The 26,177-nt window shown below is 50.9% G+C and overlaps 9 protein-coding genes across 9 annotated transcripts; 5 read left to right on the forward strand and 4 right to left on the reverse strand.

Annotated features, from left to right (window-relative positions):
* Nucleotides 1-1,694: 1,694 nt before the first annotated feature.
* DCS_07818 (cytochrome P450) lies at nucleotides 1,695-3,601 on the forward strand (the record flags this gene model as incomplete). The annotated part of the gene is made up of 5 exons (XM_040805101.1): nucleotides 1,695-2,023; nucleotides 2,119-2,378; nucleotides 2,443-2,568; nucleotides 2,641-3,280; nucleotides 3,382-3,601. The coding sequence occupies 5 exons, from the start codon at nucleotides 1,695-1,697 to the stop codon at nucleotides 3,599-3,601; spliced, it is 1,575 nt and encodes a 524-aa protein (XP_040655205.1).
* Nucleotides 3,602-6,505: 2,904 nt separating this feature from the next.
* DCS_07819 (uncharacterized protein) lies at nucleotides 6,506-6,951 on the forward strand (the record flags this gene model as incomplete). The annotated part of the gene is made up of 2 exons (XM_040805102.1): nucleotides 6,506-6,661; nucleotides 6,709-6,951. The coding sequence occupies 2 exons, from the start codon at nucleotides 6,506-6,508 to the stop codon at nucleotides 6,949-6,951; spliced, it is 399 nt and encodes a 132-aa protein (XP_040655206.1).
* Nucleotides 6,952-8,606: 1,655 nt separating this feature from the next.
* On the forward strand, nucleotides 8,607-9,939 carry DCS_07820 (eukaryotic translation initiation factor 5; the record flags this gene model as incomplete). The annotated part of the gene is made up of 2 exons (XM_040805103.1): nucleotides 8,607-9,587; nucleotides 9,655-9,939. The coding sequence occupies 2 exons, from the start codon at nucleotides 8,607-8,609 to the stop codon at nucleotides 9,937-9,939; spliced, it is 1,266 nt and encodes a 421-aa protein (XP_040655207.1).
* A 330-nt stretch (nucleotides 9,940-10,269) lies between these two features.
* On the reverse strand, nucleotides 10,270-13,079 carry DCS_07821 (nuclear matrix protein; the record flags this gene model as incomplete). Its single annotated transcript, XM_040805104.1, has 5 exons — nucleotides 10,270-10,707; nucleotides 10,768-11,676; nucleotides 11,730-11,885; nucleotides 11,941-12,723; nucleotides 12,795-13,079. The coding sequence occupies 5 exons, from the start codon at nucleotides 13,077-13,079 to the stop codon at nucleotides 10,270-10,272; spliced, it is 2,571 nt and encodes an 856-aa protein (XP_040655208.1).
* Nucleotides 13,080-14,528: 1,449 nt separating this feature from the next.
* DCS_07822 (ubiquitin carboxyl-terminal hydrolase) lies at nucleotides 14,529-16,398 on the forward strand (the record flags this gene model as incomplete). The annotated part of the gene is made up of 6 exons (XM_040805105.1): nucleotides 14,529-14,613; nucleotides 14,672-14,908; nucleotides 14,970-15,080; nucleotides 15,150-15,928; nucleotides 15,997-16,230; nucleotides 16,297-16,398. The coding sequence occupies 6 exons, from the start codon at nucleotides 14,529-14,531 to the stop codon at nucleotides 16,396-16,398; spliced, it is 1,548 nt and encodes a 515-aa protein (XP_040655209.1).
* A 339-nt stretch (nucleotides 16,399-16,737) lies between these two features.
* On the reverse strand, nucleotides 16,738-17,935 carry DCS_07823 (N-adenine-specific DNA methyltransferase; the record flags this gene model as incomplete). The annotated part of the gene is made up of 5 exons (XM_040805106.1): nucleotides 16,738-16,970; nucleotides 17,229-17,343; nucleotides 17,417-17,533; nucleotides 17,682-17,841; nucleotides 17,913-17,935. 5 exons carry the CDS (start codon nucleotides 17,933-17,935, stop codon nucleotides 16,738-16,740), a joined length of 648 nt encoding a protein of 215 aa, XP_040655210.1.
* A 535-nt stretch (nucleotides 17,936-18,470) lies between these two features.
* Nucleotides 18,471-20,056, reverse strand: DCS_07824 (NADH-ubiquinone oxidoreductase 40 kDa subunit-like protein; the record flags this gene model as incomplete). The annotated part of the gene is made up of 9 exons (XM_040805107.1): nucleotides 18,471-18,569; nucleotides 18,632-18,967; nucleotides 19,030-19,188; nucleotides 19,246-19,387; nucleotides 19,442-19,533; nucleotides 19,591-19,685; nucleotides 19,742-19,804; nucleotides 19,854-19,867; nucleotides 19,929-20,056. 9 exons carry the CDS (start codon nucleotides 20,054-20,056, stop codon nucleotides 18,471-18,473), a joined length of 1,128 nt encoding a protein of 375 aa, XP_040655211.1.
* A 917-nt stretch (nucleotides 20,057-20,973) lies between these two features.
* Nucleotides 20,974-22,261, forward strand: DCS_07825 (proteasome regulatory particle subunit; the record flags this gene model as incomplete). The annotated part of the gene is made up of 3 exons (XM_040805108.1): nucleotides 20,974-21,241; nucleotides 21,313-21,548; nucleotides 21,617-22,261. 3 exons carry the CDS (start codon nucleotides 20,974-20,976, stop codon nucleotides 22,259-22,261), a joined length of 1,149 nt encoding a protein of 382 aa, XP_040655212.1.
* Nucleotides 22,262-22,603: 342 nt separating this feature from the next.
* DCS_07826 (uncharacterized protein) lies at nucleotides 22,604-24,765 on the reverse strand (the record flags this gene model as incomplete). Its single annotated transcript, XM_040805109.1, has 5 exons — nucleotides 22,604-23,065; nucleotides 23,155-24,032; nucleotides 24,110-24,348; nucleotides 24,426-24,675; nucleotides 24,750-24,765. 5 exons carry the CDS (start codon nucleotides 24,763-24,765, stop codon nucleotides 22,604-22,606), a joined length of 1,845 nt encoding a protein of 614 aa, XP_040655213.1.
* Between the last annotated feature and the right edge of the window lie 1,412 nt (nucleotides 24,766-26,177).

Raw genomic sequence — 26,177 nt, forward strand, 5'->3', positions numbered from 1 at the left:
GACTGAGCGAGATGTGTGAAGCTAGGTCGGTGAATGGTTGTCGGCGGGTGGACCTCGTCCCTCCTAACTCATCGTTCAACCCTCTTTGTGTATTTTTTTACTCCTAGAGTTTCAATCCCCTGATCTGGGGAGCAGCAGATCAATGCCCAGGATGAGAAGCAGGGCGATGTGGATGAATGGAGGGAGGGTCTGTCGGAGAAAGACAGTGACGAAGACCGAGACCTTGACAGTGAAAGAAGGTTTGGGTCGATGGGAGCGCTTGGTTCGCTGCATTGGGTACGGAGGAATTTACCTGCTAATACGGAGTAGTGCCCGCAGCTATGTACTTACAGGTACTTCTTCATGGACAGGTACCTCTAATATTACCTGCAGTGTACGGAGTACTTGCTTACTGTAATTACCAAATACGGAATACGGAGAACTCCTAACCTGCAAAACATGTACTAGGTACGCACACGATGTATTGACTAAGTACTGCGAACGGACACAAGATCTTGACACTGCCTAGTAGTTACCTACCTACCTAGTATTAGCATTCATTGTTTTTATAATACTACCTTATTAGTTCTGCATCAGTACCATCAGTACTGATAAGTGTACGTACCCTATGCAAGGACATCCATCTGCTGCCAGGTACTGGTAATTAGTACCACTACATGCAGAACTGAGAACATTGTGCGAGAACGAAGACGAATAAACGCACATGCCAGATATAGTTTGACAAAGTGGAAGAAACGTAACAGCTAGCTCTAGGCTCCACCTGCTGTTCAGGTTCTCAACGTATCCTGTCAGCTGTTTGTCTGCCTCACCTGATGTGTAATCGAGGTAAATACCACCGGTTCACATTGCTTGTACACGCCCACCCGTACCTTCATACTCCTGTACAGTGTGATATGATGGAGCAGAGAGCATGAGAAACTTACCAGTAAAAACTAGGGAATACCTCAGAATGTACCTGGACTGACTGTACACGCAAGTATCTTGTCCCTATTTATAGGTTCAGAGCACTCCGTACTCCGTACTGTATATATTGCTTAAGGCCTGAGGATGAAAAGCAAGTCAATGGATACTTGAGGTCTGTACTCCGTACGGCGTACGGAGTATACGAGTAATTTGACTTGTTCTTGTACATTAAGGGGTTACATGTACATTTACATGTACATTATGGAGACTTACGGAGCACAAACGGGCAGGAAAGAACTTTCAAAACAAGTAAAAAGGAAAAAAGGCCTCGGTGGCTTGCACTCGTCCGAGCATGCCTCTTCGGCCTAAAGCGCTAGGTGCCTCGTACCTGCACCAAGGTACTATAAGGTACAAGTAGAAGATACTTCGGTGCAGTCGGCAGCTTGGCCACATGGGGGAACATTGCGGGGTAGTTCCCTCAAACACGGCATTACTCACTATTATTACTTATAATTCCACGTACGGAGTACTTACAGTACTCCGTATTACTGTGTACATTGACGCATGTGCTCCGTGCCGAGCAGTTAATTAGGAGACTTACACCACAACATCATCTTTATTGGCGTATTCCCTGGTGCCTCCAGTACTTAAGTATATCTTGGACATTACTTCCATGCTCAAATGCGAGCATTACTTGTCGCTGGTACGGAGTACAAGGCCAACTAACAGTTACCACTCTCCCCGCAGTTGGTCAAACCTGCGAGTCTACAGTACCAGCCTCACCTCTCAAAATGCTTCTCCCGTTTCCGTCACTTTGCATCGCCGTCGCGACAGGCATGCTGCTGGTCCATCTCACTCGATGCCTTCGCTCCCCGCTTCGCAAGGTGCCTGGACCAACCGCTTCGCTCTTCACGTCCTTTGTGCTGAAATGGAACGAACTCAACGCCCAAAGAACCAGCTATGTTCATCAGCTGCACAAGAAGCATGGCCCAGTTGTGCGACTGGCTCCAAACGAGGTTTCGTTCACCTCCTGGCCGGCATTGAAGGAGATTTATTGCTCAGGCGGGAGTGGCTACGACAAGTCTGCTTTTTATGACCTCTTCCAGGTCTACGGCAGGAGGTGAGTCGGTGTCAGAATTGGAGGCTGCCAACGCATCATAGTGCGGTCGACTCACCCGCCTTCTGTGCAGGACCATGTTCACGAGACTGAACAAGACAGACGTACGAGAAAGAGGGCTCAAATGAAAAGCCCGCATCTGACACGAAACAGCACGCGAGACGCAGGAGAATTCTTGCAGACCGATACACCAATACCAACGTCATGCATCATGATTCCATACAAGGCATCCAAGAACGCTCCTACGCCTTTGTCCAACGATGCACATCGGCATCGGGAACGAAGACTTCGGATGTATTTGCAAGTTTCGACATGGTTCCGTATCCCCGGGACGAGCGGCTAACTTTCGAACAGATGGGTCCGCCCGCCCCCTTTCACGTTCCTGTTATAGCATGGAAAAAATGACTGATGAACGAGCCCAGCGCTGCACTCGTATGCATGCGACTGCGTCACACGCCACTTGTTTCATCCAAATGGGACCGACTGCCTTGGGAAGAAGTCGGACGAAGACATGATGCATCAGGTTGTTGACGACGATAGCATGCAAAGTGGGAATACTCATCTGTTTCGGCACTCCGCCGTAGATCGAAGTCGCAGACGCAACTAACGCCCGCTTGTAGACCGGCTCATCTCTCACTATTTCCCAACCCTTCATAAATTGTTGGCCAGAGTCCTCGCGGTCTTTGTGAAGCCTAGGGAGGTCCCGTTGGCTGACAACTACGTCCTGGAAACAAGCAGACGCACAGACGCCTCGAACTTCACATTGAGATGCCGCATGGAGGGCAAGGCAGACGAGCTGGACTCGGTCGACATGGCAGCCGAGTGCTTGGACCATATGGTAGCTGGAATAGACACTACCGGGGACACCTTGTGCTTCCTCATGTGGGAACTGTCACAGCCGCGATCCCAACCTTATCAGCGTCGGCTCATGGAAGAGTTGAGACAGGCACGCGGACGATCCATAGAACAGCTCCCATTTCTTGATGCTGTGCTGTGCGAGGGACTTCGATGCTATCCCGCAATCCCCATGTCGCTGCCACGGCTGGTGCCCAGGGGCGGTCGCATCATCGATGGATACTCGTTACCGGAAGACACCATCGTGAGCTGTCAAGCCTTGTCGGTACACCAGATCAACCAGGACGTGTTCCCGGATCCAGAAACCTTCAACCCAGACCGCTGGTTGGCACCCGACGGGGATATCGACAGGCGGCGACTGCTGTTCTCCTTTGCGAATGGCGGTAGAGGTTGTGTGGGGAAACAGTGAATAAGCCTCTCCCCTTTCCCTTCCATGTGTACACACCGATCATGCCGGACTGCATGATCTGTGTAATGGAAACGTGTGGCTAACTCTTTCTGCTCAGTCTCGCCATGGCCGAGATGAAGACGTTACTTCGCGACGTGTACTCCAAGTTTACCACGACGCCAGATCCGGCAATGGAGGAGGCATCGATGGTCATGGATGACCAGCTCATCTCGACGAGGCCTCGAGGAAAGAGCTGCCTGCTACAATTTCATCCCGTGGAAAGGAGTGAAGACTCCAGGCTCGTAGGGACGCGACCGAATCTGGCAGCCCGAGACTGACCAATGCCGTGCCGTGGATCGGTTGAATGTCAAGGCGTCCATCCATCATGGATGTAGAAGTATCATTTCGTCCCATCATGTCTGTCATGTAGAGCAAGCACCATGACGATCTGTCTCCGACACTTTGTCCATAGAATGGGGAAGTGGTTGAGTGACATGAAGGTCGCGAGGAATGTACACTACCAGAACAGAAGTACGAATGGACATGGAAATATGGGTGACAAAAGGTCAATGATGGATATCGCCAATTGAGCATACGCATCGCATGGAAAGGATGCGCCGCTCCCGTTTGGATGTTCGTCGTACGCCATTGCGCCAACCAAATCCGTGCCAGTGATGAACCAGCGAGTTGTAGTGACGACATGGAGGTTCCCGTTTTGCCTCACAAATAGCCATGACTATTGCAAAAGCTTGCAACATGACACGATATCGTGCATCGGGCGCGAGCAAACTCGGGAATAGTGGTTCAAGGGTGGACTATCGGGGCGAGTTTGCCAAAGCCTCGTTGTGGCAGAGGCCGTGTATTGTACATGTTCGAACCTGTGCAAAAGAGAGAATATTGTCTGGGGGAATGGTGTTGTGACTGATGACTTCTCCGCTGTGATGGGGCTTTTCTTTGGATGGCTCCCAGAATTGGGAGTTTGAGCCTAACGAGTCTGACTTTATGACTAGCAGTTGATAGTATGAGAGCGTTGAAGAGTGAAAATTACCAATATTCGCGAATTGAACTGCGTTGGGGCCGGATGGATTGGCTTCTACTACTCCGCAAGTAGCGAGAGCAGATGGAAAACAAACAACTCCAAAGCAGGTCAGCTGACATTGGCGAACCGCAGACTTTAAAAGAAGTCATCAAATAGAGTTAAAAAATAGCGCGCCAGCTCTCCGAATATATCATCTCCCGCCAAAAGCTCCAACCGACCAGGTATCCCTCAACTGTCTGCATGCCAACCAACATATAGAGTTCCAATCAACCGCGGGATAAGTAAAGCGCCGTCGCCAAGGCCATAGTTCAGACAGTTTCGCTCTTACTGACAAACTCTGATTCACACTATTGATGTGATTCGCATTCCGAGGCCATAGATACTGATCGATTGTACGGAGTAGAATGATTACCATCCACTTCCCTTCCTGCGTTGCCTTGCAGCCGCGAGGTCTTCCAACATTCAATGATGTATATCAAGACAAGACAGTACGGATCATTCTACGAACAGCACCTTGCATGGGCACCGTTCAGCAAATGCTACGACGGCAGCACCACGAATATATATGTAACGAAAAGGCAGTCATCCATGTACGAGTCACTCAAGGTGGATCGTAGGCAACGAGTCCATCTTGTCACAGCTGCAAATAATTACACCTCCTTCCCCTCCAGTCGGCCCAACACGTACCTACCTAAAAAAATATGTGCTTGAACTTCAGTGTGTACCGGGCAGTCAGTTACTGCAATGCATCGTTGCATATGCCAACAACTGGACTTGTCAGGGCGGGCTACGACAGCATGTCCACGTATGTGGGGTAGGTTGTAGCTATGTGCGTGATGGCGCGTGTTTCGTTTGGAGCAGTACTTACTTGTATTATTAGTAGCAACGGAGTGGGAAAGAGAAGGTGGAGAGAAGATAATATAATGACAGCACACCCTCTGTGTGGGAGTAAATCATCTCGGCACTATTTCGAGAACGCTCCCGGAGTAGCCCTCAACATGGGCTCCCTTCGCCATGTCACTGCTGCCATTTTGGCCATGTCGACCAGCATCTACGCCCAGGTCGATCTGCAAGCAATATCATTCTTTCCCGTCCTCCTGACTTGCTTTGCATCGCCATGATGAGGCCTAGAGGCTTGTCATGACATACGCTTGGGTCACACACGAGCATCGTGGAAAGAAAGGTTGTTCTATTGAGCCAGTGCTTGGACATTAGGAAATATGCATAGGAGGAGGAGGAACTGCAGAGTGGACCGACGCGAACTGCTAGGAGGGCACACGAGCCATACTGCAGCGCATTTCCGCCAAGCCCCGTCGACTTTGTGATTTTGCCATGGTGCAACTATGGGAAAGCTTCTCTGAACACACGTACACTGAAAGGTAAGTATTCTACTATACGTACTTAGGAAGGTTCACAATGCGTAGGAAGGTTTCACGATTCGTAGGGAGGTTCACTTCGTACTTTGGTACGCAGAAGGAGGGTTCACTATGCTTACAGGTGGTTTCACTATGCGTAGGGAGGAGCGTCCACAACGCGAAATCAGCCATTATCCAACTTCTGCATGGTAGGCGCATGACCGACGAGTCCGTGTTGTCATCATTGGATGCACCTTCCCCTCCAGTCGACCCAAAAAAGGCAATACAAACCGTAGGTACGTACCTGGACCAGTGCGGGCAATCGTGAATTGGCAGGTTCAGGACGAAGTGACCCCTTGGCTATTTCCTCCCTCCCTTCTCCTTCCTGCCAACTGGATTGGTGGAATGGACGGAGCAGTTGCACCGGTAAAGTGCCATGACGTCAATCATACATGGCGCATCCGGCAGGGTAGGAGCATATCTTCACCCTTGTTTCCTACATTGAGCTGCTTATGCGCATTGCGTAAGAACCTTTGCACCGAGATGACAATTGCTCCTGATCTCAAAACAGACGAAAGAAAGTGCATTGGGAATATCTAACCCATAGCATACTGTACTTCATTATTGATGATTGGGAATTGGGGGCATGATTATTACCCACCTAATATTCGAGCTCGCACACATACATTTCTTGACATTATCCAAGACCATCATCCAACATCATACAGAGTCGAAAACACACATTCTTACATTCTCACGTATTTTCTCAAGTGTCATTGACACCACGTCGCAATACGGACACGCGCATTCCCAAGCCTATCCGCGGGCCCAAGTGCACCAAATACGAAATGTCCTACACTCGGGATATGTGGGTGGGACAAGCCGACGACAGCCATGCAGAAAGGCCCATCCAGGCGAAGGCGCAGCGCGGTCGACCGTACCAGCATCATCAAGGCAGCGAGTACGAAAACAATTTAGTCCAAAGCCTCCAAGAGAATAGCCCAGTACGAAGAGCATAGTGACCCGGCTCCTCGACGCTCATGTCCCCCAGGTGGCCAAGGAGCTGTCCCAGCATCGGTGCAGCACCCAGACGTACTCGTCTCACCACAACTACCCCAGCCTCGGCTGCGACCACAGCAACTCCAAGCTACCATCTCCCGAATCCTCGGGCGAACTACCTGTATCATCTACCTGGGGTGATGATCTCCCCTTGACCATGACCCCAAATCCTTCCTCCCTTTGTTCGGCACCTGGCCTCGACAGTATAGGAGATAGCACATTGCCTGCCATGTGACGGTTATGCCCCCGACAGCCTTAGACGGGAGTGAGCATCTCCTCACAACCAATCCGGATGGCCCAGCCTCTGAAACGTTTCATCAATATCTGGGCGCCGATAACATGATGGTGGATGGTTATGTGCTCTGGCAGCACTTCCAGCCCGCTTGCGACGTCTGATGGAAGCAGAGTAAGGTGCCGTGCGAGCCGGCCTACATCGCCCAGCTTCGGGGGCAGGTTTTACCCCAGCACGTACGTATTTAAGTAACGACACCCCGTCCATGCAGCCAGGCCAGGTGACGTCCCAGACGCTCGTTCCGGCCGACACCCTGTTCGCGGATCTCCCTACTGCTATGGCCTTTGATGATTACAGTACGAGGGTCATGGACGCTAGTGTTGCCGACTGGCTTGTTAGTGCTGCCAGCTGTAGCGGCAAGTATGCTGTACTACTAGGTCTCGATCAATTTCGAGCCGCGGACTGTATGCCGTAGTAACCACCTACTACATGTAGCGGTATTTGTTCAAGGACGCAGATTATTGTACTCCGTACGGCGTACAGAGTAGTAAAACCTCCAGTCTCCTGCCAACCTTGGGCGGCAGGGGTTCTGCACATGTGGTATGACGAAGTCCCGTGACTGGGCCACTTCGGCGGGACCTACTTAATTTAAGTACAATGCCTAATATTCCGTAATTACTCCGTACGGAGTACTCTTTGCAGTTAGTATTTTTACTCCCTAAACTTGCAAGTATTACAAGTACTGTACAGTACTTAAGTAAGTAAGTAGATGTACAGAGTAAGTACAAATAAGTACTTACTTACTTGTAGGATGAAACGGATGACTCAGCCATGTTCACTCGTTTCCCCCCTGAGCCACTTAGTATTACCTGTAAGCCCTACGGAAACTCGTTTGGCCGTGTTCCACAGATTCTCTTCCGAGCCCCAACCATGACTGCAGCCACTTGTTCGCCCCTTCTCGCACTCACTCCACTTCTTCGTCCGCCTCCCACTTTTCATCAAAAAGCCAAACCTCCTCGCCTCCTTTTACTCTCCGCAACGCCATCTGCCCGGAGATAGTGTATTGCATAGTCCAATACCTACACACTCAATCACCTCCAGCCGCCGGCCTGCTGATTATATCAACAGGGGCAGCGCGCATTTTTGCAGCAGTGCACCACACTCCCCAAACCCCACCATCAGAACTGCGTACCAGCACCATCACTTGCCTCCTGGAGGTCATCGTCGACCCCCGCTAGCCATCGACTCCCCCAAGTGCCGCGCCTTCATCTGTCTCTCCCCGAAGAAACCCACACTTAGAATCCCTCAGCGCACACTGCTGTTTATGTATCAGCACGATCAGCTCAACGTGTACTCGCACCTCGTCAAGCTACCGCTGTTTCGCATACCGCCGAAACCGTGTAGCCCAGATATCAGTTCCGACGGTTGAAAATTTCGATCTCGAGTTCATGCCTGGCCTACATCATCCCAAGGCTTGCTCCGCGGTTTGCCCCATGTCCAATATACATCACCTTGAGCTCTGATTCCTAGTCCTGCTCGACCCGCGCTTCGCCTGTCCTCTCTGACCCGTCGCAAATCCTCCTCTGCCAACCGCCACCACAAACAGACCAACGATTTTTCAAGACAGCCTCATTCGTTCGCATCCCAGTTCCACCATCATGTCGCTCATCAATGTTCGCCGCGATGTCAGCGACGCCTTTTATCGCTACAAAATGGAGCGTCTGCAGACCAAGATCGAAGGCAAGGGCAATGGCATCAAGACCGTCCTTGTCAACCTCTCCAGCATCGCTGCCTCCTTAGCTCGCCCTCCATCCTATGTTAATAAGTACTTTGGGTTCGAGCTCGGCGCCATGATCACGAACGACCCCAAGAACGATCGTTGGATTATCAATGGCGTCCACGAATCGGCTAAGCTTCAGGACCATCTCGACGGCTTCATCAATCGCTTTGTGCTCTGCAAGAAGTGCAAGAACCCCGAAACGGATGTCAACATTTACAATGACCGCATCCTCCTTGACTGCAAAGCATGCGGCCAACGTACCGATGTCGATCTTCGCCTGAGACTCAGCGGCCACATCATCAAGAATCAGCCCAACAAGAAGGGGAAAATGGATAAGGCTGAGCGTCGCGCCGCGAAGAAGGCCAAGCAGAATGGCAATGCTGGACGAGATAACGGATCCGGAAGTGGCGCCGACGATGCCTCTGATCACGTCTCCAATGAGGTTGAAGAAAACGGAGACGCTGGTAGCGATGACGAGTTTGAAAAGATGCAAGCCGCCGCCCCCGTGGCGGACATTGTCGTAAAGGACGACGAGTGGGCTGTCGACATGAGCGAGGAGGCCGTCAAGGCTCGTCAGGCCCAGCTTCCTGGCGAGTTCAAGGCTAAGCTCAGCCTGAACGACGACGACGACGACGATGGCGAAGGAGGCGCCACTGTTTACGACGAGTTTGGCAACTGGATTCAACAGGAAGGCGAGGAGAAGGGAGGCATTGATAACGTCGATTCCATAAGTGTTTACGTCAAGGCTAAGGAACTGGCCATTGAGGGTAAACATCGCACCGTTTTAGTTCTCGCGCAGACTTTGTTCGATCAGAACATCTGTCTCCAGATTCCCAAGCGTGCTAGCATGCTGAAGCAGGTACGCTCTCCCTTCGTTGCCAAGCATTTGCAGGAGTGCATGCTGGATGTTAACTGAACTTGACCAGCTTGTGAACTCGGAACGCCACGAGAAGGCCCTCCTCGGCGGTACCGAACGCCTCATTGGTGTCTCTGGTAAAGATCATCCGGATCTCATTCAGCAGGTTGTCAAGATCCTACAGCTCTACTACCACTACGATCTTATCAGCGAAGAGGTCGTCACGAAGTGGGGCACAAAGGCCAGTAAGAAGTACGTCGATCTGGCTACGTCGAGAAAGATACGCAAGGCTGCCGAGCCGTTCCTCACGTGGCTCCAGGAAGCGGATGAGGAGGAATCCTCTGACGAAGACTAACTACTGCCACCACTTGAGAATGAGTCCGACGTCAACCAAATGACGGGATTTTCTGTCGTCCAGTGTCTTGCGGAAATGTGAAACCTTTCGTTTTCTTTCAAAATCTCAAAGAAAAAAAAAAGGTGCTTGGTGGGGAGTTCTTCCATTTACGCCCGTTGGTGGGGTAGATTGATAGTCTAGTCTTCTACTCGGTATTCATCTGCCAGGACATTTCTACTCTACCTGCTAGCTTGATTCCCGTACCGCAGTGTCCATGACATGTACATGTACCTACTGAATCCATGGTGCTAACCATATCTTTATGCAATCGGCGCGAAGTGTGATGCTCCTTCATAACTTGACCTCAATACAGCTCCCCTCGTCATTGCTCCTGGAATCATCGAGTGCCTCCTGCTCGGATGTGTCGGTCAACATCTTGTCCTCGTCCACGTCCACGTCCTCGTCCTCGTCTGGCTGCTGCTCGCCGCCTCCTTCAACGGCAGAGGTCGCCACCTCCTCAAGCAAAGGCGGTTCCTCTTCGATCGAGCCGTAAATGTATGCGCTGATAACTCTGACAGCTTGCTCGAGGGAATCGTTCACAACGGTCTTGTTGAATTCTTCTTCTATTCGAGACGCGTCCGCACCAGTGGGGAGCTCGGCAACGACAGCCTCGATCGCAGCCTCATCATAACCTGAGTTTGCAAGTCGTTCACGGAGCACATCCTTGGATGGCGGGTTGATGAGAATGTAGCGAGCATTGAGCCCAATGTCCATAGCAAATTTAGCCGCCTAGAGAAGGGTTGTCAGCCATGAGTCAGGGGGATGAAAGTTGAAAGGCGCGAAACACACCTCCAAGTCTAGCTCAATGATGGGTACTTTTCCAGATTCGAGAATAGTCTCGATGGACTTGGTGCTGGTGCCGTAATCGAACCCGTTTCGCGTGCCGTACTCGCATAGTCGATCGCCATCACGCAGCTGATTAAACTCTTGGGTCGTGACGAAGTGAAATGACTTGGCCCTAACCTCGTCATCCTGCGGCTGTCGCGTCGTGTGCCTTACCACGAGGCCGAATACACCCTTGTGACCCTCCAGGAGTCTCTTCGCCAGCATTGACTTTCCAGCACCTTTGACGCCGGAAATGATGATCAAGTCACGGTCCGCAGGCAAGTTCTCTTCGACCAATGCCTCGTTCTCTTCATCGTATTCATCGAACATGCCGTCACCTTCGTCCAGATCCTGAAATACGGGATCAACGTCATTGGAATCGTCAATCTTGTCAAACGCTGCCAACTTTGCTCGCCCTGCTATGCGAATGGCTCTCCAGCTTTTGCTTGCCTTTCCTGCAATGGCGGCAACTTTGGTACTTTCGTTTGTAGGCATGCTGATTTCGAAGTCGTCGTCTGCAATCTGATTCTTGAAACTACTTAGCTCTGGGGGCTTATGCCTCTCTGCTTCCTGCAGGCTATCCATGGCGAGCTTGTTAATATCATCGCGTAGGAAATCCATAGGAACCGCACCCATTGGGGTCGGGCGCAAACGTTTGCTCGCTGCCAGGCGCTGCGAGGTACCTTTGGAATCGTTCCAGGTCGTGTCCGACACAGATATCCGGCTAATAGGCGGGCAGCTTGCCATCTTCCAAAACACCCAATTTTTGTCTCTGGCGAGCACTGTCTCAACCATTCTATAAAAGTAAGGACCCTCGAGTCCCCTCTTGAGATAATCCGAAATAGACGCCTTTGTCTCGCTTGCCCACTTGGTCTACTCTGCGTTAGTAACATGATGGAGAGGGTTGGACGTGGTCGAGGACTAACGTTCTCCTCATTGAGCTGATCGTTGTAAATAACCGATTTATTGGACGAGTTGACGTTGGCTAGCTTCTCTTTGGCGCCGGCGGACATTGTGAGGATGAAGTCGGTGACGATGAGTGCCTGGACAAGGACATGACGTCTGAAAGAGAGATCGCTTATCTGTTCGAAACGTTGGCAACCATTGCTTATGAGGCATGGGCTACTTTGGGCCTACCTCTAGTTCAAACAGGTCCTTGCTCGTGAGATATCTGGGATTGAAAGTCTCGGGAATATCGTCAAACCCTTCTTCTTCTCTCTTGCGTCGCAGATTTCTTCTCGTATTTTCTACCGTTTTTGAAGACTGGGATGATTCGCTACCGGATATGGCTCGGAATGCCTTCATGGTAGCGTCAAGGCTGGTCTTGAACTTGCCGAAGTGGACGGGGTCGAACAGCTTCAATGGTTGGCTGAAGCTCTCCTGAAGCGACCAGAACAACGGGTAGAGCGTGCCAGGCTCGAACCCCGGTTGCGAGTCTTTAGTAGGATCAGGTGTGACTCCTTTTATGCCGGAGCTGGGGTTGACTGGAGCATCAAGGTCCATCATTGTCTGCTCTTCAACAGGCCCCGTCTCATATGTGGTGACATTTTCGACATGAAATTCGCCTCGAAGGTTCACAGAGCTCCTGTCTCCCAGGGGGAAGCTCTGGAATAAAAATATGAAGACCCGACCACAGAAAGCAGTGTCTTCGGCACGGGAGAGGCGTCGCAGAAGCTCGTTGCAACTTCGCAGTATAACAAGATTTTTCTGCTTGAAATGCTTGGCTGTAATTCGCTCGCGCCTCGATTCAAGATAATCAAATATCGTGCGGCAGCCAGCAATTGTCTGGCTGTCTAAAAGTTCCTCAATTAGCCAGAACAATAGAGCCGGGTCGCACTGGCATTTATCTGATAGAATCGATAGAATGTCGAGAAGGTTCCACATCTTGACGAAATCAGGTGAGTCGATCAAGGTGGACGCCTGTGAGAAAGAAGATTGTTAAAAAGAACGGACGCAGAAAATGACAAGGAAACCTGGCGAAATCCACTCACTATCAGCAGGTCAAAGAGATGTCTTGCCGCCGTCTCAATGACAGCAAACTGTCTAGTCTTGGAAGTATCGGGAGGAACCCCGTCGCAGTCTGCCTCGTAGGGAACGTCGCAATTTGCAGCAGCTACAATGCGGTTGGAAAGGTCTTTGAAGTCGGAAACTTTCAGCGCTGGGTCAATTGCCGATGTCTGCTTCGCGACCGATGCCTCGTTGAGGAAGGTCACGAAGAGAGCTTCGACAGTCGCCACAGCTGAAACAGCCGATATCTTTGCGTCGAGTGCAGTCATCTTGCTGGCGACGGGCCGGGCCAACAAATGATGGGATGGGTATGGCGAACCCTCGCCTGCAACACTGGAGTTTCGGCAGCCGTACTGAACTAGGCAGCAAATCGGGCGTTCCTCGAGTATGTTGTTGCAAGGAAGCTGCCGAGCATATTCCCTGTGGGCTGTTGGAGTTGTTACGTTTCGGTGGGTTTCGAAGTCCCGACTGCTGATGTATATGCGCAATTGTGACTGGAGGCGACGAGTCAAGTTGTGTCTGGCGGGAAGTTTACGCTCATGCTTCGTCGCATGTACTCGCAGCAGGACGATCAATACTATGACTCTGGCTGGTCAGTGTACTGTAATCATGTTTGAAAAAGCCCCGCTGTAAGTGGTTTGCAACCTCCCGTTCAGCGGTTTACTACCTTGCCACAGTACGGAGTACACATGATCACTATTAATATTAGTGGTATAAAATGTTAACTACTCCGCACAGAAATATAATTACAGAAAATATTATTTCCTAATAGAGTTCGTGAAGGACATTGCATTAAATTCTACTAATAGTTTTAAACTTATTAATATATGTTAAATTAGTCTACTTGAAGTATTGTTTTTATTTGTTTAAAAAACAATTTATTATTATTATAAAGCATGAAATTATATGGCAAAATTTCCATGCATTATTTTTGGTTGAAATAAAATAATATAATCCAGAAAATTATAAATTAAATTATGCTCAAGTATGAATTTAAATCTTTATCTTACTATTTGGCCAAGTTCTTTATATGTAGACTTGGTTAAATTAAATATGTAGTCTTGATGTTTCTTAGCTTCATCTTTCAATGAGATTTGACAATAACAGTGCCGTTATATCTGTGTGGATAACGAAGCATTTGTCGTCATACGCTACTAGAGGAACCAATTAGTGTGACGAATTCTTTGCTGCTGATATAAGTGGTCCAAGTCCTAATTATTAAGCTGCCAGGATCGCTTCCACCTGGACCTCGGGACATGAGGGGGTTAGGTACTTGGTACGAGGTGCGAAGTAACATAAGTACGGTCGTATTCAATACCTCCAAAAGCTCTCCGTAGATAATACTGGCTTCTACCCCAAAGGTTTCTTGGCTTGGGCCAACTTTGTTTGCGCCTACTATCTATGATGTGAGGCAATGGGAAATAGCCGCACACCTCTCATTACACTTCTTTTCATGTGCTTGCCCTTGCTTGCCTGAACGCTGTCATCCCGGTTGCTCATCGGCCAGGAGCGACATCTGGCGACGCCTGGTTGCAAGAAAGTCGACCGGGTTGCCATTTATTCTAGCCAGAAGTAGCTAAGGGACGAAATCGTCATTTTTGTAACCCAAGGCGGCCGGACCTCCTTCCACCAACTTCATCGAATCTCTTGCCCATTGTCACTCTCCACATACCCTTTGGAACGAAGGGGGCCTTCGGTGCCCAAGGCTCGTCCTGACCATGTCTACCAGACCAACAACGCCGGCGTCACCAAAGAACGCAAAGATCAAGTCACCTGCCCCAGGAACCCCCATGTTCGGCTGCGGTATGCATCTCAGCTCCCATACGCGGATATAGCTACGTTGTCTAACAGTCGCTCGCAGAACACGTACAGCTTCTTCTGTCGCAGGGACAGGAAGTTATGAACAGCTCCATCGCCCACTACAAGATGATTCTTCGAGGCATCTTTGACACTCCTCCTATTGTGCCCCAGACGTCGACGAACCAAGAGGGTCGTCCCATCACCTCCCTCACATCAAATTACCTTTGCCTACAATGTCCAACAACCGTGACGGAGGAGGACAGGCTGGAGCACGGCACAGAACGGCAGCATCGCTTCTGTACGTTACCGCAAATCTCAGATGGTGCTTAGGGCGCCGCACCTCGCTGACTTAATTGAAGACGTGGACTCTCGCAGTGGCTCCCTCTATTGCCAAATCTGTGATGATATGGTCTGGGACCCAACTCTGGAAGAGCTTCGTGTTCGCAAGATTGGAACCGGTTCTTTCTCAGGTACGCAAACCGACACCGTCTGGTGAGGCATCATTCAAACCAGCAGCTGACGCACGATTTGTTTTCAAGGCCGAAAACGGAAGCACGACGAGCTTTTTACCGATTCCATTAAGGAGGACCCTCGGTATATCGCCTCCAACACGACGACGGCATCTTGTCGTGCTAATGGACTTCGTGGCATTTACAACGCTGGCGCAACTTGTTATCAGAACGTTGTGCTACAGAGCTTCTTGCACAACCCCTTGCTCCGAAACTTCTATCTTAGCGACGGCCATCAGAGCAACGATTGCAGCGTTCCACATTGTCTGAGCTGCGCCATGGATGACATGTTCCAAGATTTTTATGCACTCGAAAATACCAATGGCTACACGGCTGCCAACATTCTCTCCGGCTTCTGGATTTCGGAGAAAAAGGCGTTTGAGAACTTGGTGACGACGAAAGAACAGGATGCTCACGAGTTTTTTCAATTCTTGGCCGAGGAACTTCATGAGCGGAACGGCGACGGCAAAAGGCCTGAGACTGGCTGTGAGCATAGCTGCAACTGCATCGTCCACCAAACGTTTTATGGTAAGATGCAAACGACGACAGCGTGCCAGAATTGCAGCGGGACCACACATGCGGTCCAGTCGTTCCTTGATCTAAGCTTGGGTCTCGATGCTCTAACGCAGAGGCGGATCAAGAAGACGGGACAGAAGAAGCCGGTTCTGACGCTGACCGATTGTCTGGATGAAGAATATGTCAAATTTGACAAATGCGAGTATCGGTGTCACAGTTGTGCATCCTCGCAGCAGGCTAGAAGGTACACCTGCATCAAGCGTCTTCCCAACGTACTGTCGATACAGCTCAAGGTATTCCTTCCCGTCTCCCTGGAAGGTGTTATAGGTCGGGTATACAGACGCTGACAGAACTTCCACAGCGTTTCGAGTACAAGCAAGGCAGGCATGACCGGGCAGCATCCAAAATCGACAACGTCGTTCAGTTCCCGCTGCAGCTCAACATGCTACCCTACACCAACCGCGTTCGCACCCGCGACAGCCGTGAGAATCTGGAGTTGGAGAGGTCCTGCACGTATGACCTCTTGAGCGTGGTTGTTCACGTGGGAGAGATCGAGACGGGCCACTACGTCTCGTATTGCCGTGTCGGTGACCAGGTATGTACGAGTGGCACGTACCTAGATTCGAATCTCGCGACTGATAACACTCTTCCATTTCGGCAGTGGTTCAAGTTTAACGACCACAAAGTTGAGCTGGCCAGCATTTCGGACGTCTTGGGAGCGCAAGCATACCTGCTCTTCTACATCATTCGGTCCTTAGCGTAAAGGACGGGTGCAGGCATAAACAGGCATTGGCATGGACGAAGCATGTTGCATCAATTGTCATCTGAGATAGGTGCCATGGACAGACAGGAGACAGCATTTGGAACATACGCGACGCAGGCCCGAAAGAACATTATAGGTTTTCGTTCGAACGACCAACGAATACACAAACGTTCACCAATTCATATACTGTTCAACAACACCGTGCGCTTTGGCAAGTCCAGTTCAGCAGCGCGGCACAATGAGGAAAACGCTTGAGACTCTGGTACGATCAGTTTTTCTGGTACAGTATCAAGGTCGCTTTTCGTCTCATGTGGTTTATTTCTGGGCCATTTGCTCATTTCACGCTGTTTCGGGCAACCACGTCCACGTAGGACATTCGAAGTTGGCGTAGCAATAGAACTCGTTGCTCAGCCCCCGTGCGTGCTTCAGCATAAATGTCGTTGGTCGAAGGCCAAACGGCCGGTAGACCTTCGCAATGAGCTGATTGAGTCTTTCTCCCGTGTTCAAAATCACCTGGGGCGCGGGGAGCTCCGGGATTCTCGTCTTGAGGAGCCACCGCACGGTCATGGCCACTGCATTTCATTGATAGTCAGCCACTGCAGTCGCATAGGAGAGACGTGAAGATGGAGACAATGTACTTTTCGTCTGGCAGTCCTCGCTCAGAAATGGCGGGTCAATTATAACTCGATCCATGCTTCCTCGTAGCTGCGCTATAACAGCAAATAGATGGTTAGCAGAAGCAGTTTCAACAAAAATGTTGCCCGGTGTGTATGTCCGACAGATGCATGGCCAGGGAAAATACATCGATTCGACCCCGATAGGACACGCACCAGGAAGTTCAAGAGGCTTCTGAAAGTCATAGTAGACGAATTCCTCAAAGACACGAAAACGATGATCGTGCTCCAACAGCACCAGCCGTGGACGTTCGCTTTCCGGTCTCGTTCTCTGCACGGGTTGGCTCAGCCGCTGCAATGAGCCGCATTCCTTCACCAGCGCCAGAAAGAACGCCAATTCTTACCAAGATGTTCTTGAGGGCCACGAACGCACTCGGGGTCGAGATGACCCCAATGCTTGTCCTACTTCTTGCACCATCGAGCAGCTGATGGGCCAGGGCACTAGCAGTCTCATTTGAATACTATTTTGGTCTCGGGTTAGCCAGCATGCTGGGGGGTGCATTCACCAACCACCTGGTCAAAAAAGGACGACGCTGAAATCACGGGTGGTTGATTCTCGGGACTTGGATCTCTGGCTTCGCTTTGGCCTCGCAACAAGCAAAGGCTTACCCAAAACTGGGACTCGTTCCAATCCTCGCCAAATGCCTCCATTGACAATGGGCCATTTTCCACCTCAGCCTCGGCCTGAAGCTCCTTGAACTTGGCCTGTGCCGAATCCCGTTCTGCATGGAACTCGGCCAACGCAGCCAGTGTGTCGGCAGACAACGCTCTGGTTGGGTTTGCTGTTAGTGAACTAGTGACGGCAGAAACCGACATCTGGCAGCGAGTACGGATACATACATCTCGTCATCGGAGTCGGTCATCGCGCCAAGCTCTGATCTGTTTTCATCCAATTGCCAATCAGTCGGCGGCGGTTCGACCTGGGGAATGAATGATTACTAACTACAAATGGGTCAATGTTGAAAGTGTACTCGTTGCGTTTAGCCTGCGAATCCTCTTTTTAAGTTCCACAGATTATTGCTCCGGAAAATACCCTCCGGTCCTGGATCGATCCACACGCGCGCCTCCTAGTAAGACCTACGATACCATGAACTGGGCTCGACTGCCTCACATTTGGAGAAAAGACACAACAGGCAAAAGAATAGTAGATGGACATCTTGCCCCTGCCGGAATACCTGAAGGTGTCTACGACACGGCTAGAATCTGATTGAGCCTTGCAGTTGCAACTCGCGCATGGTTGAGCCGAGAATTTGCAGAAGACATGTGGCCCAGTATGCATTACAGATACAGTTCCACACGGCAGTCTTCCTACTCACTCCTCGCTTGCTGCCTCGTCTATTCTATACACCCTCCACTGGGAAAATGTCGTCTTCCACCTCAGCCATGCCCAAGCGCACATTACAACTCATCTAGAACGTGAATGTACTTCTTGTCCTCGCGCCTCTCCTTCTCCGTTGCCGGTGGTAGGTCGTAGTAGTGTGAGCTGCGGAATCCTTGCTGCAGAGCTGGTTAGCCGAGTGATGCCCTCTGCTGAAGCAATGGACGACGGCTTTGCTTACCAAATAGTGGTACGTGAAGTTTGCAATGTCGCCTGGTTCGATACCGAGGTCTTTGAATGTTCTCGCGTTAGCGTCTATCGATTGGTCCATGAACTCGCGCTCAATCTCGTCGGCGGACAACGTGTGCCACCAAAGAGTGCGGTTGAGCACGCCGGCTATCGGTTTGAGGATAGCCTTCGGCACGTTGATGTGACGCCGTTGTTTGTATATTTCCTTGTCAACCATTGCCGCAATCTCAGCCATGCTGTACTCCTTGGGTCCGTAAAGTTCATAGGTTTGGCCGGTAGTAGAGTCATCATATAGCATCTTCTCCAAGGCTGCGCCAACATCGATGGACTGCGCGGGAGCACAAGCTCGTCAGCTGATGTGACGAATGAGAAAGGCTTGGAATCACTTGCGTGAACGGGGAAAAACTTCTCCTGCATGTTATTTGCCGTGAAAAGGTTGAGAACAGAAGCAAGCTTGAGGAGCAGATTGTCCTCGAACCCAAACATGGGCGCCGGTCTGACGATCGTTGTTTCGGGGAAGACACTTCGCGCGACCTCCTCACCTCGGCCCTTCAAAGAGAACGTGGTCAGCTCATGCGCAGTAGTTCAGGAAGACGCTGCACCTGCCTTGGAGGCATAGAATTCTGACTTGGACTTGGAGTCGGCGCTGTGCGACGAGACATGAATGTATCGGTCGACGTCGTATTTCGCGACAGCCTCGACAATTCGCTCCGTTCCTTCGACATGAACATCCTCGAGAGAAAAGTTCCTGTGCCATATCAGCGCTGATCGAATGAGAACCTCTCCCGTTGCGCTGCCGTACTTGGTTGGGTAGTCTCGGCCGACCAGATTATACACGACGTCCGAATGCCGTACGTTAGCCTCGATGGAAGCAGTGTTGTGAAGGTCGTATTCCTGTTCCGCTGTTATAATGACGCTCTACGTTTGCCAGTTGACGGCGGTGATACATACCACAAAGACTACTCGGCCGAGATCTCCTGTGACCTTGAGGTGGCGCTTGGCCATCTCCTCGCGGTAGGGGATGACAACCGTGCAACCCTGACGAGCTACAGAAGTAGTGAGCAATATGTCACGCTTCAAGTAAGTCTGGAGCTGCATATACCCAGGCGGTTCACGATATATCGACCCAATTGGCCTGTGGCACCAAAAACGGTGGCCGTGTGGCCTGTCCTGCCGTCAGCTTCGCTTCGTGACTAATGCCTCATCCTCCGTACCTCCAAGGGATGATCTATAAAGGCCATCATGTCATTAGTGGCACACTTGTGACTCAACCGAGCACCCAAACTCACCGGCCACCTTCGACCCGGGTGATGGGCTTGCCGGTCCTGGTGATGGAAATGTCGGAGGCGAAACGCCTGCCTGCCATGTTTTGCGCGAGCTTGCGCGAAGATCGCGCAGCAGATAGAGGGGAAGCCATTCTTCGCAATTCGGATTGGCGAGGCAAAGAATGGTGTCGCTCTCGACTGGGAGCGCCCACTTCAATTGCACGGATCAATGGACCTGTCTTTGCTGGAGCCGACGTTGGCACTGTAGGATCTTGAGAGCGGAAGAAGGGTCACGTGCGCCTAGAGAGCGACCATCCTCACTCACTGAGGCGACACTCACTATTACTTAGGTACTTGTACAGTAATAATACTACAGATGTTGTACAAGTACTCCGTAAACTGCGCACTACTGTACAACTAATAGTTCGGAGTAGTGTACGGAGTACAGTTACAAGTACTTGCTGTGTACTCCGTACCTACAAGTACAGTAAGTACCTATCCTTCTTTTTATCTTAGTGCCCTGATTACTAAGTCACAGTGCGAGCACTTACTACGAGCGCAGTGCTAAAGTACCACAGCATGTACATACTTATACTGTACTTCAGTAAGTACTTAGGTACTCCATAGGCACCCAGCTAGTTGACACGACAGTGCAGTACTTGCAGAGGTGCTAAGCTGCTCCATACTACCTAGGTACCTAAGTAGTACTTACTGTGCAGTAAGTACTTAGTAGTCAGTCAGGTATGCAGTACACTGAACATGTACTCCGTAAAGTGTGCTAGTATAAAATGTACCTGTACCAATTTGGAAATGGTGGGTAATTACTGCCAGGCACCGGTCATCCAAGTCAGCCGCGTTGTGAGCTTCACTCCCGCATCGTGACAACGAATAATTATTACCTAGTTGTTCCCGCCGAACGAACTGACAGCGAACCTTGTTGTCTGCCAATTTACCGACCCGTCCGCTGACCGATCCCTGAGTGTAAATTCACACCGTGAACCTCGAAAGCCAGCCAGCTGGGCATCCCTGGCACCGACAACCCTCCATCCGTCGCCCCCCAAGTCTCATCATGAACGTCGATGCGATTCCCGACTTCCTCGCGGAACAGCGAGACCGGACTCCGGAGGAGCTTCAGCCCCTTGTTCTCGACTTCGAGAATTTCTGGGAACGCAAGCTCTGGCACCAGCTGACCGCTACCCTCGTTCAGTTCTTCAACCACCCGGACAGCGCCCCCCAGCGGTTAGCCTTCTACAAGGTCTTCATCCTCAAGTTTGCGGACAAGATCAATCAGCTAAAGTTGGTGGATCTGGCATTGAAAGCTGCGACAGAGTGCAAGGGTAATTGACCAGCAACGCAAACCAAAACGACAACTTCATGTTTGACCCATGCTGACTGCGGAGGTTGGTAGATGACCAGGAGCGTCTCGCATTCCTGCAATCGGTATCCAAGAAAGTCGACAACGAGGATTCCCAAGATGCCTTGGTTTTTGCATCGGTGGCTGTGGCGCGAGTGAAATTGAGCCTCAACCGGCTCGATGATGCAAGAAAGGATCTCGATGCCGCCGAGAGCATACTGGACAAGTTCGACTCCGTCGAGACCATTGTCCACGCGACGTTCTATGATGCAAACGCAAACTACTATCAGGTACAGCACCAGCACCTCTTGCCCATCCCCCCACCCCGGTGATCTTTGACTAATCTTTTCCATTTCAGCGCAAGATGGACTTTTCCAATTACTACCGAACGGCGCTCCTCTACCTAGCGTGCATCGACTTGTCCTCGCTCTCTGCTGAAGAACGCCACAAAAGAGCATACTATCTCAGCGTGGCCGCGTTGGTTTCGAATAGCATCTACAACTTTGGTGAACTGCTCTTGCATCCTATTCTTGATGTCCTCGCGACAAGTGAGGAGGACGCATGGCTACGAGAGCTACTGTTTGCATACAATCGCGGAGACCTGGCCGCCTACGATGTTCTCTCCGACAACATTGCCTCCAACAAGCTCCTCAACGAACATTCCACCCACCTTCGACAGAAGATTTATCTTGCAGCTTTGACAGAAACTATCTTTCGTCGGCCACCACACGACAGAACGATGACGTTTGCAAGCATCTCACAAGAGACCAAAGTTCGGCCTGACGAGATTGAACATCTCATCATGAAGGCACTGAGTCTCGGCCTCATACGGGGTACGATTGACCAGGTGGACGAGATTGCTCACATTACATGGGTGCAGCCCAAGGTACTAGACATGACTCAGATTGGCAATATGCGCCAGCGATTGCTCGATTGGGACTCGAATGTCAATCAGCTGGGTAACTGGATCGAAACAGCTGGCAAGGACGTGTGGGCAGCGTAATGGGCACTGATAAGTCGAAGGAACCTGCCGAACCTACGCTTCGGCCCACGTAGAAGTACGAACGGTGAGATAGGCTGGCTATTGACATCCGTTGGTCGATATACATTCCCTGCTGATACTGCCATTATGGCGTGTGTTTGTGCGTGCGTGCGAGTGTATGCATGTGTGTTTGTGCCATCGAGCACCTGGCTTGGCCCGCCCTTGAAGTGTAGCGGCTTGGGCATATGCTTTGGACCTCACCCGGTAATGAAATCATGGATTTCAATTTTGCAATTAAGATGGTAAGCATGCCGCATTCTGTTCCAACCACGCAAGTTGTGTGTCACAATCGCACTTGCGTACCTACTGCTCTGCTCTTCCAAGCACATTGATCATGCCCACCACCCATGCCGGCCACCAGACACACCATACAACTACTGGTGTGTACATTCCCGAGACGTTCCACCCAAAGCTCGCCTCTCGCAACAAATCTGTGAGGGACAGGTTCCAGAGCCGTGCGACCACAGAAATGACGACTGAAGGGGCGCAGGCGCTAAGTGAACCGGCGAGAAGATACCTAATCATAGGGCTGCGGGTAGGACGAACAAAAGTCAGGGGTGTGGAGAGGACCCCGACGAGGAAGGCGAGCGAAAAGTTGAGCGTGGCAAGCGTAGCCAATGACATGCCCAGGATGAGAAGAGAAAAGGACTTGGTAAGCTGAAAATGTTGGGGCGTTGGCGTGAGGAGGGTGTTAAGTAGATGAGTGGCAACGGAGGGCAAAATGGCAGAGGCGAGCGAGAACATGGTGAAGGCCGGCAGTAGCATCTAAAAGTAGCACGCGATTAGCCGATCGTTCAATGACGCCGCGACATGGCAATAACAAGCAACGGCTCAGAAACTCGAGCAATACTCACAGCTGCAGGGAGTTTGTTGAATACGAATAGAGGCAAAAGGGAAATTGCCAGGCACACGGCGACAACACTTAGAGGTGGGAGGAGATCTCGCTCAACCGTTTGCGTTGAGTCGTCGGAATTGTTGACCTTAGGCTCGAGCTCGTCCATGTCCTTCTCCGGCACAGGCACAGGCACAGCTGGTGCCGGCGCCTCCTTGGCTGGACGGGGTGATGGTCCTGTCTGCCCACTCTTGACCCATAGGAAGATGGCCATGATGGTAAAATTGGCTGATAAGAGCATGGCGCTGGGGAGGTAAGTGCCGATGCTCACGAAGCGATCGCGTTGCATAAGCAAGTAGAAGAAGAAGCTTTGGTGCAGATGCTCCAGCAAGTTGTTCAAGCTCCGGAAGGTCCCCTCCACGATTCTCCCCATGGTCATCTCATCATGCCAGCCCTCACCGTAGGGCTGTAGCGTCACCGAATCGACGTGATAGGGGATGAAGCTGCTATGGGGGCCTGCTGAGCTCCCCAATCCCTGGTATAGCATTCCTCGAAACATGGTCCATAATCGGTCCGAGTAGCTGTTTGTGGAGTGCTTCATGTCCTGTATCGCCGTTTGGGTTCCCATCTGACCACCGGCGATATTGACGATGGAATTGATCACGTCAAGATTCGGCAGTTGGCCGTTGGTGCCATCGTAGATGATGTGGATCCCCTCGAAGCGATGGCCAGATGTGTAATCGATGGCAATTGCACCCTGCAGGGCACCTGACTTCAGGGGTAGGGCGGCGATGTTATCGGCGTCGTGGGCGTCGTGGTAGGCATCCACCCAGGCTTGGGTGCCGGTCCTGCTGTCAGGGGGTATCACCAGGATAATATCTTTGGACCAAAGCGACCAGCCTAGCTCGTTCGAAGATACATCGATTGGTAAGCGCTCGACAAGCAAGAAAGGACCGACTGTCTGGAGAGAGACTCACGCTGGAAGTACCGAACCAGCGTCAACGCGAGCGCCACCCCATTGCGATTCAAGTTGCCCTCGATGCCTTTCCAAGCAGCAACAAGAACAATGGCCTCGGTGGCGTCACCTCGAGGAGCTTGCAGGATCCCATATACATTCTCGCCGGAGTATTCTTCCCCTGCGGAGAAGTACGTGTACTTTTGTCGTCCGACCTTGATTCCCACGCCTTTCAATATACCTTCGAGTCGGTCATTGATCCTATAGCCACGCACTTGACGTTAGCCGAACCGCCCTCGGACCCATGGTTGCCGCCGTTTGGAGTGCAGCGAACTCACTCGTAGTTGCTCTTGTGAGCAATGGAGTCCAGCTCGTGGCTGTAGGCACGAAAGACGTTCTGTTCACTCCCTCCAAAATACGTATGGACCTGCCCTGGTAGGAGCGCATTCTCCGAAATGTAGGTGCGACGTGAGTAGTCGTCTAGTGGCAGGAGCAGGAGCCAAAGGACGCCGATGGTTATGCAAAGGAATGACAGATAAGGAGGTAGCTTGAGGATTCGCGGGTCGCGCCGCAGTAACAGTGCTGAGGCTAGAGGTGGTACGTACACGTTAATCGAAGGCGGGAAGGAGTACTTTTGTTAAGAAGAAGGGATATGCACTCACAGAGTAGTCGTGACATCTTGGCCACTTTGCTCGACAGGATGGCTCTCGTCGAGGCAGGTCGGTCACCAAGGTTCAGGCAGGTGGGTAGGCGAACTAGAGGACCAACCAGGCTATGGCTGGAACGTACGGAGCTTGAATCTTTGTCATCGACTTGTTGGCTTGGCGGCCTGGTCAACGAACAAACCAGCTAGGCCATGCTGGGGGACAATACACTCAGCAATACAGGCGGTAGGTTCGTAATGCGGAATGATTACAAACAAAAGTGACCTCAATACACATGAGTACTGTGATTTTATTCGTTTCTCGCCAGTTAGGAAATATTTGCCAGATGAATAGGATTTGAACTATTACACAGTGCCCACGTACCAGTCTCATCAATGGAGCAACTACATCTACGAAGTACTTCGTACACCAGGACAAAGGTTACGTGGTATTAATGTCAATATACTTACAGTGCTTGCAACTCGACCGCTCCAGAGAATTCCTATTAGTATGCTCTATTTCAAAGAATGGTAATTTCTGGTAATTATTGAGCCATACAAAAAATAAATGAACAAATTAATAATGAATAATGAATAGATGTTTTTATATCAGCTACGCCAAATAAAACATAAGTTCGAAGTTGTTTCATACCTATGCACTGCATACATACATGATGCACACGTACGGAGCACGCCTGCACGTGTTATGTTGCACAAGGAGCCCGAAGCAGTGATCTCTTCGACGACCCCTTTCATGCGGCAAGTGGCGTAATGTACATTTGGCCTTCTGATAATTTCACTGTCAACGGCCACTGAGCTGGCTGCACCTGCACCATTGACACTAGCATGAGGACTGTACGCACACATGTGCTTGTACTCTCATGTAGAGACAATGGCACTGTACTCCGTTCACCCATTTCAACCAGCAGCCCATTTAGTATTTCTATGGTTTGTGCCGTGCTGTCACCAGTAGACACTCCACATTCGTAGCCAGAGCATCACATAAAATACATACTTGGGGCAAGTGCTTGGGCAAATCGGATTGGTTGGGACCGAGTGGTTGTGTGTATGATTCTATGCTTTGTTGCGCTATCTAACCGCCAGCGAGTAGCAGAGTGACATTATCCTACAAGTAAATTTCGCCGAACTTATCATGAAGCCTCTTGGGGGTTCTCCTTCCTGCAAAGCTGTTGGCAACCCATATATCAATCACGGGCAACAACTTCGACAATAATTAAACCGCACACCCAGGAGCTGGACCATCATCACAGGCGTTGCCAAGTCCGCAATCAATCCATAGAATGGGAGATCCGTTGTTGCAGAAATACCAGGCACACCCCCCTGGTGCCTGGTTCGCCGGCCGCGTGCCAGTCCAGTAGGCACCGTGTTTGCAGGATCTAACATCGAGAAGCGCCTCCCTTTTGGTTATGAAAGCAGCGGCAGAGAC

Source organism: Drechmeria coniospora, chromosome 03, assembly GCF_001625195.1.
Source record: "Drechmeria coniospora strain ARSEF 6962 chromosome 03, whole genome shotgun sequence".
NCBI classification, from domain to species: domain Eukaryota; kingdom Fungi; phylum Ascomycota; class Sordariomycetes; order Hypocreales; family Ophiocordycipitaceae; genus Drechmeria; species Drechmeria coniospora.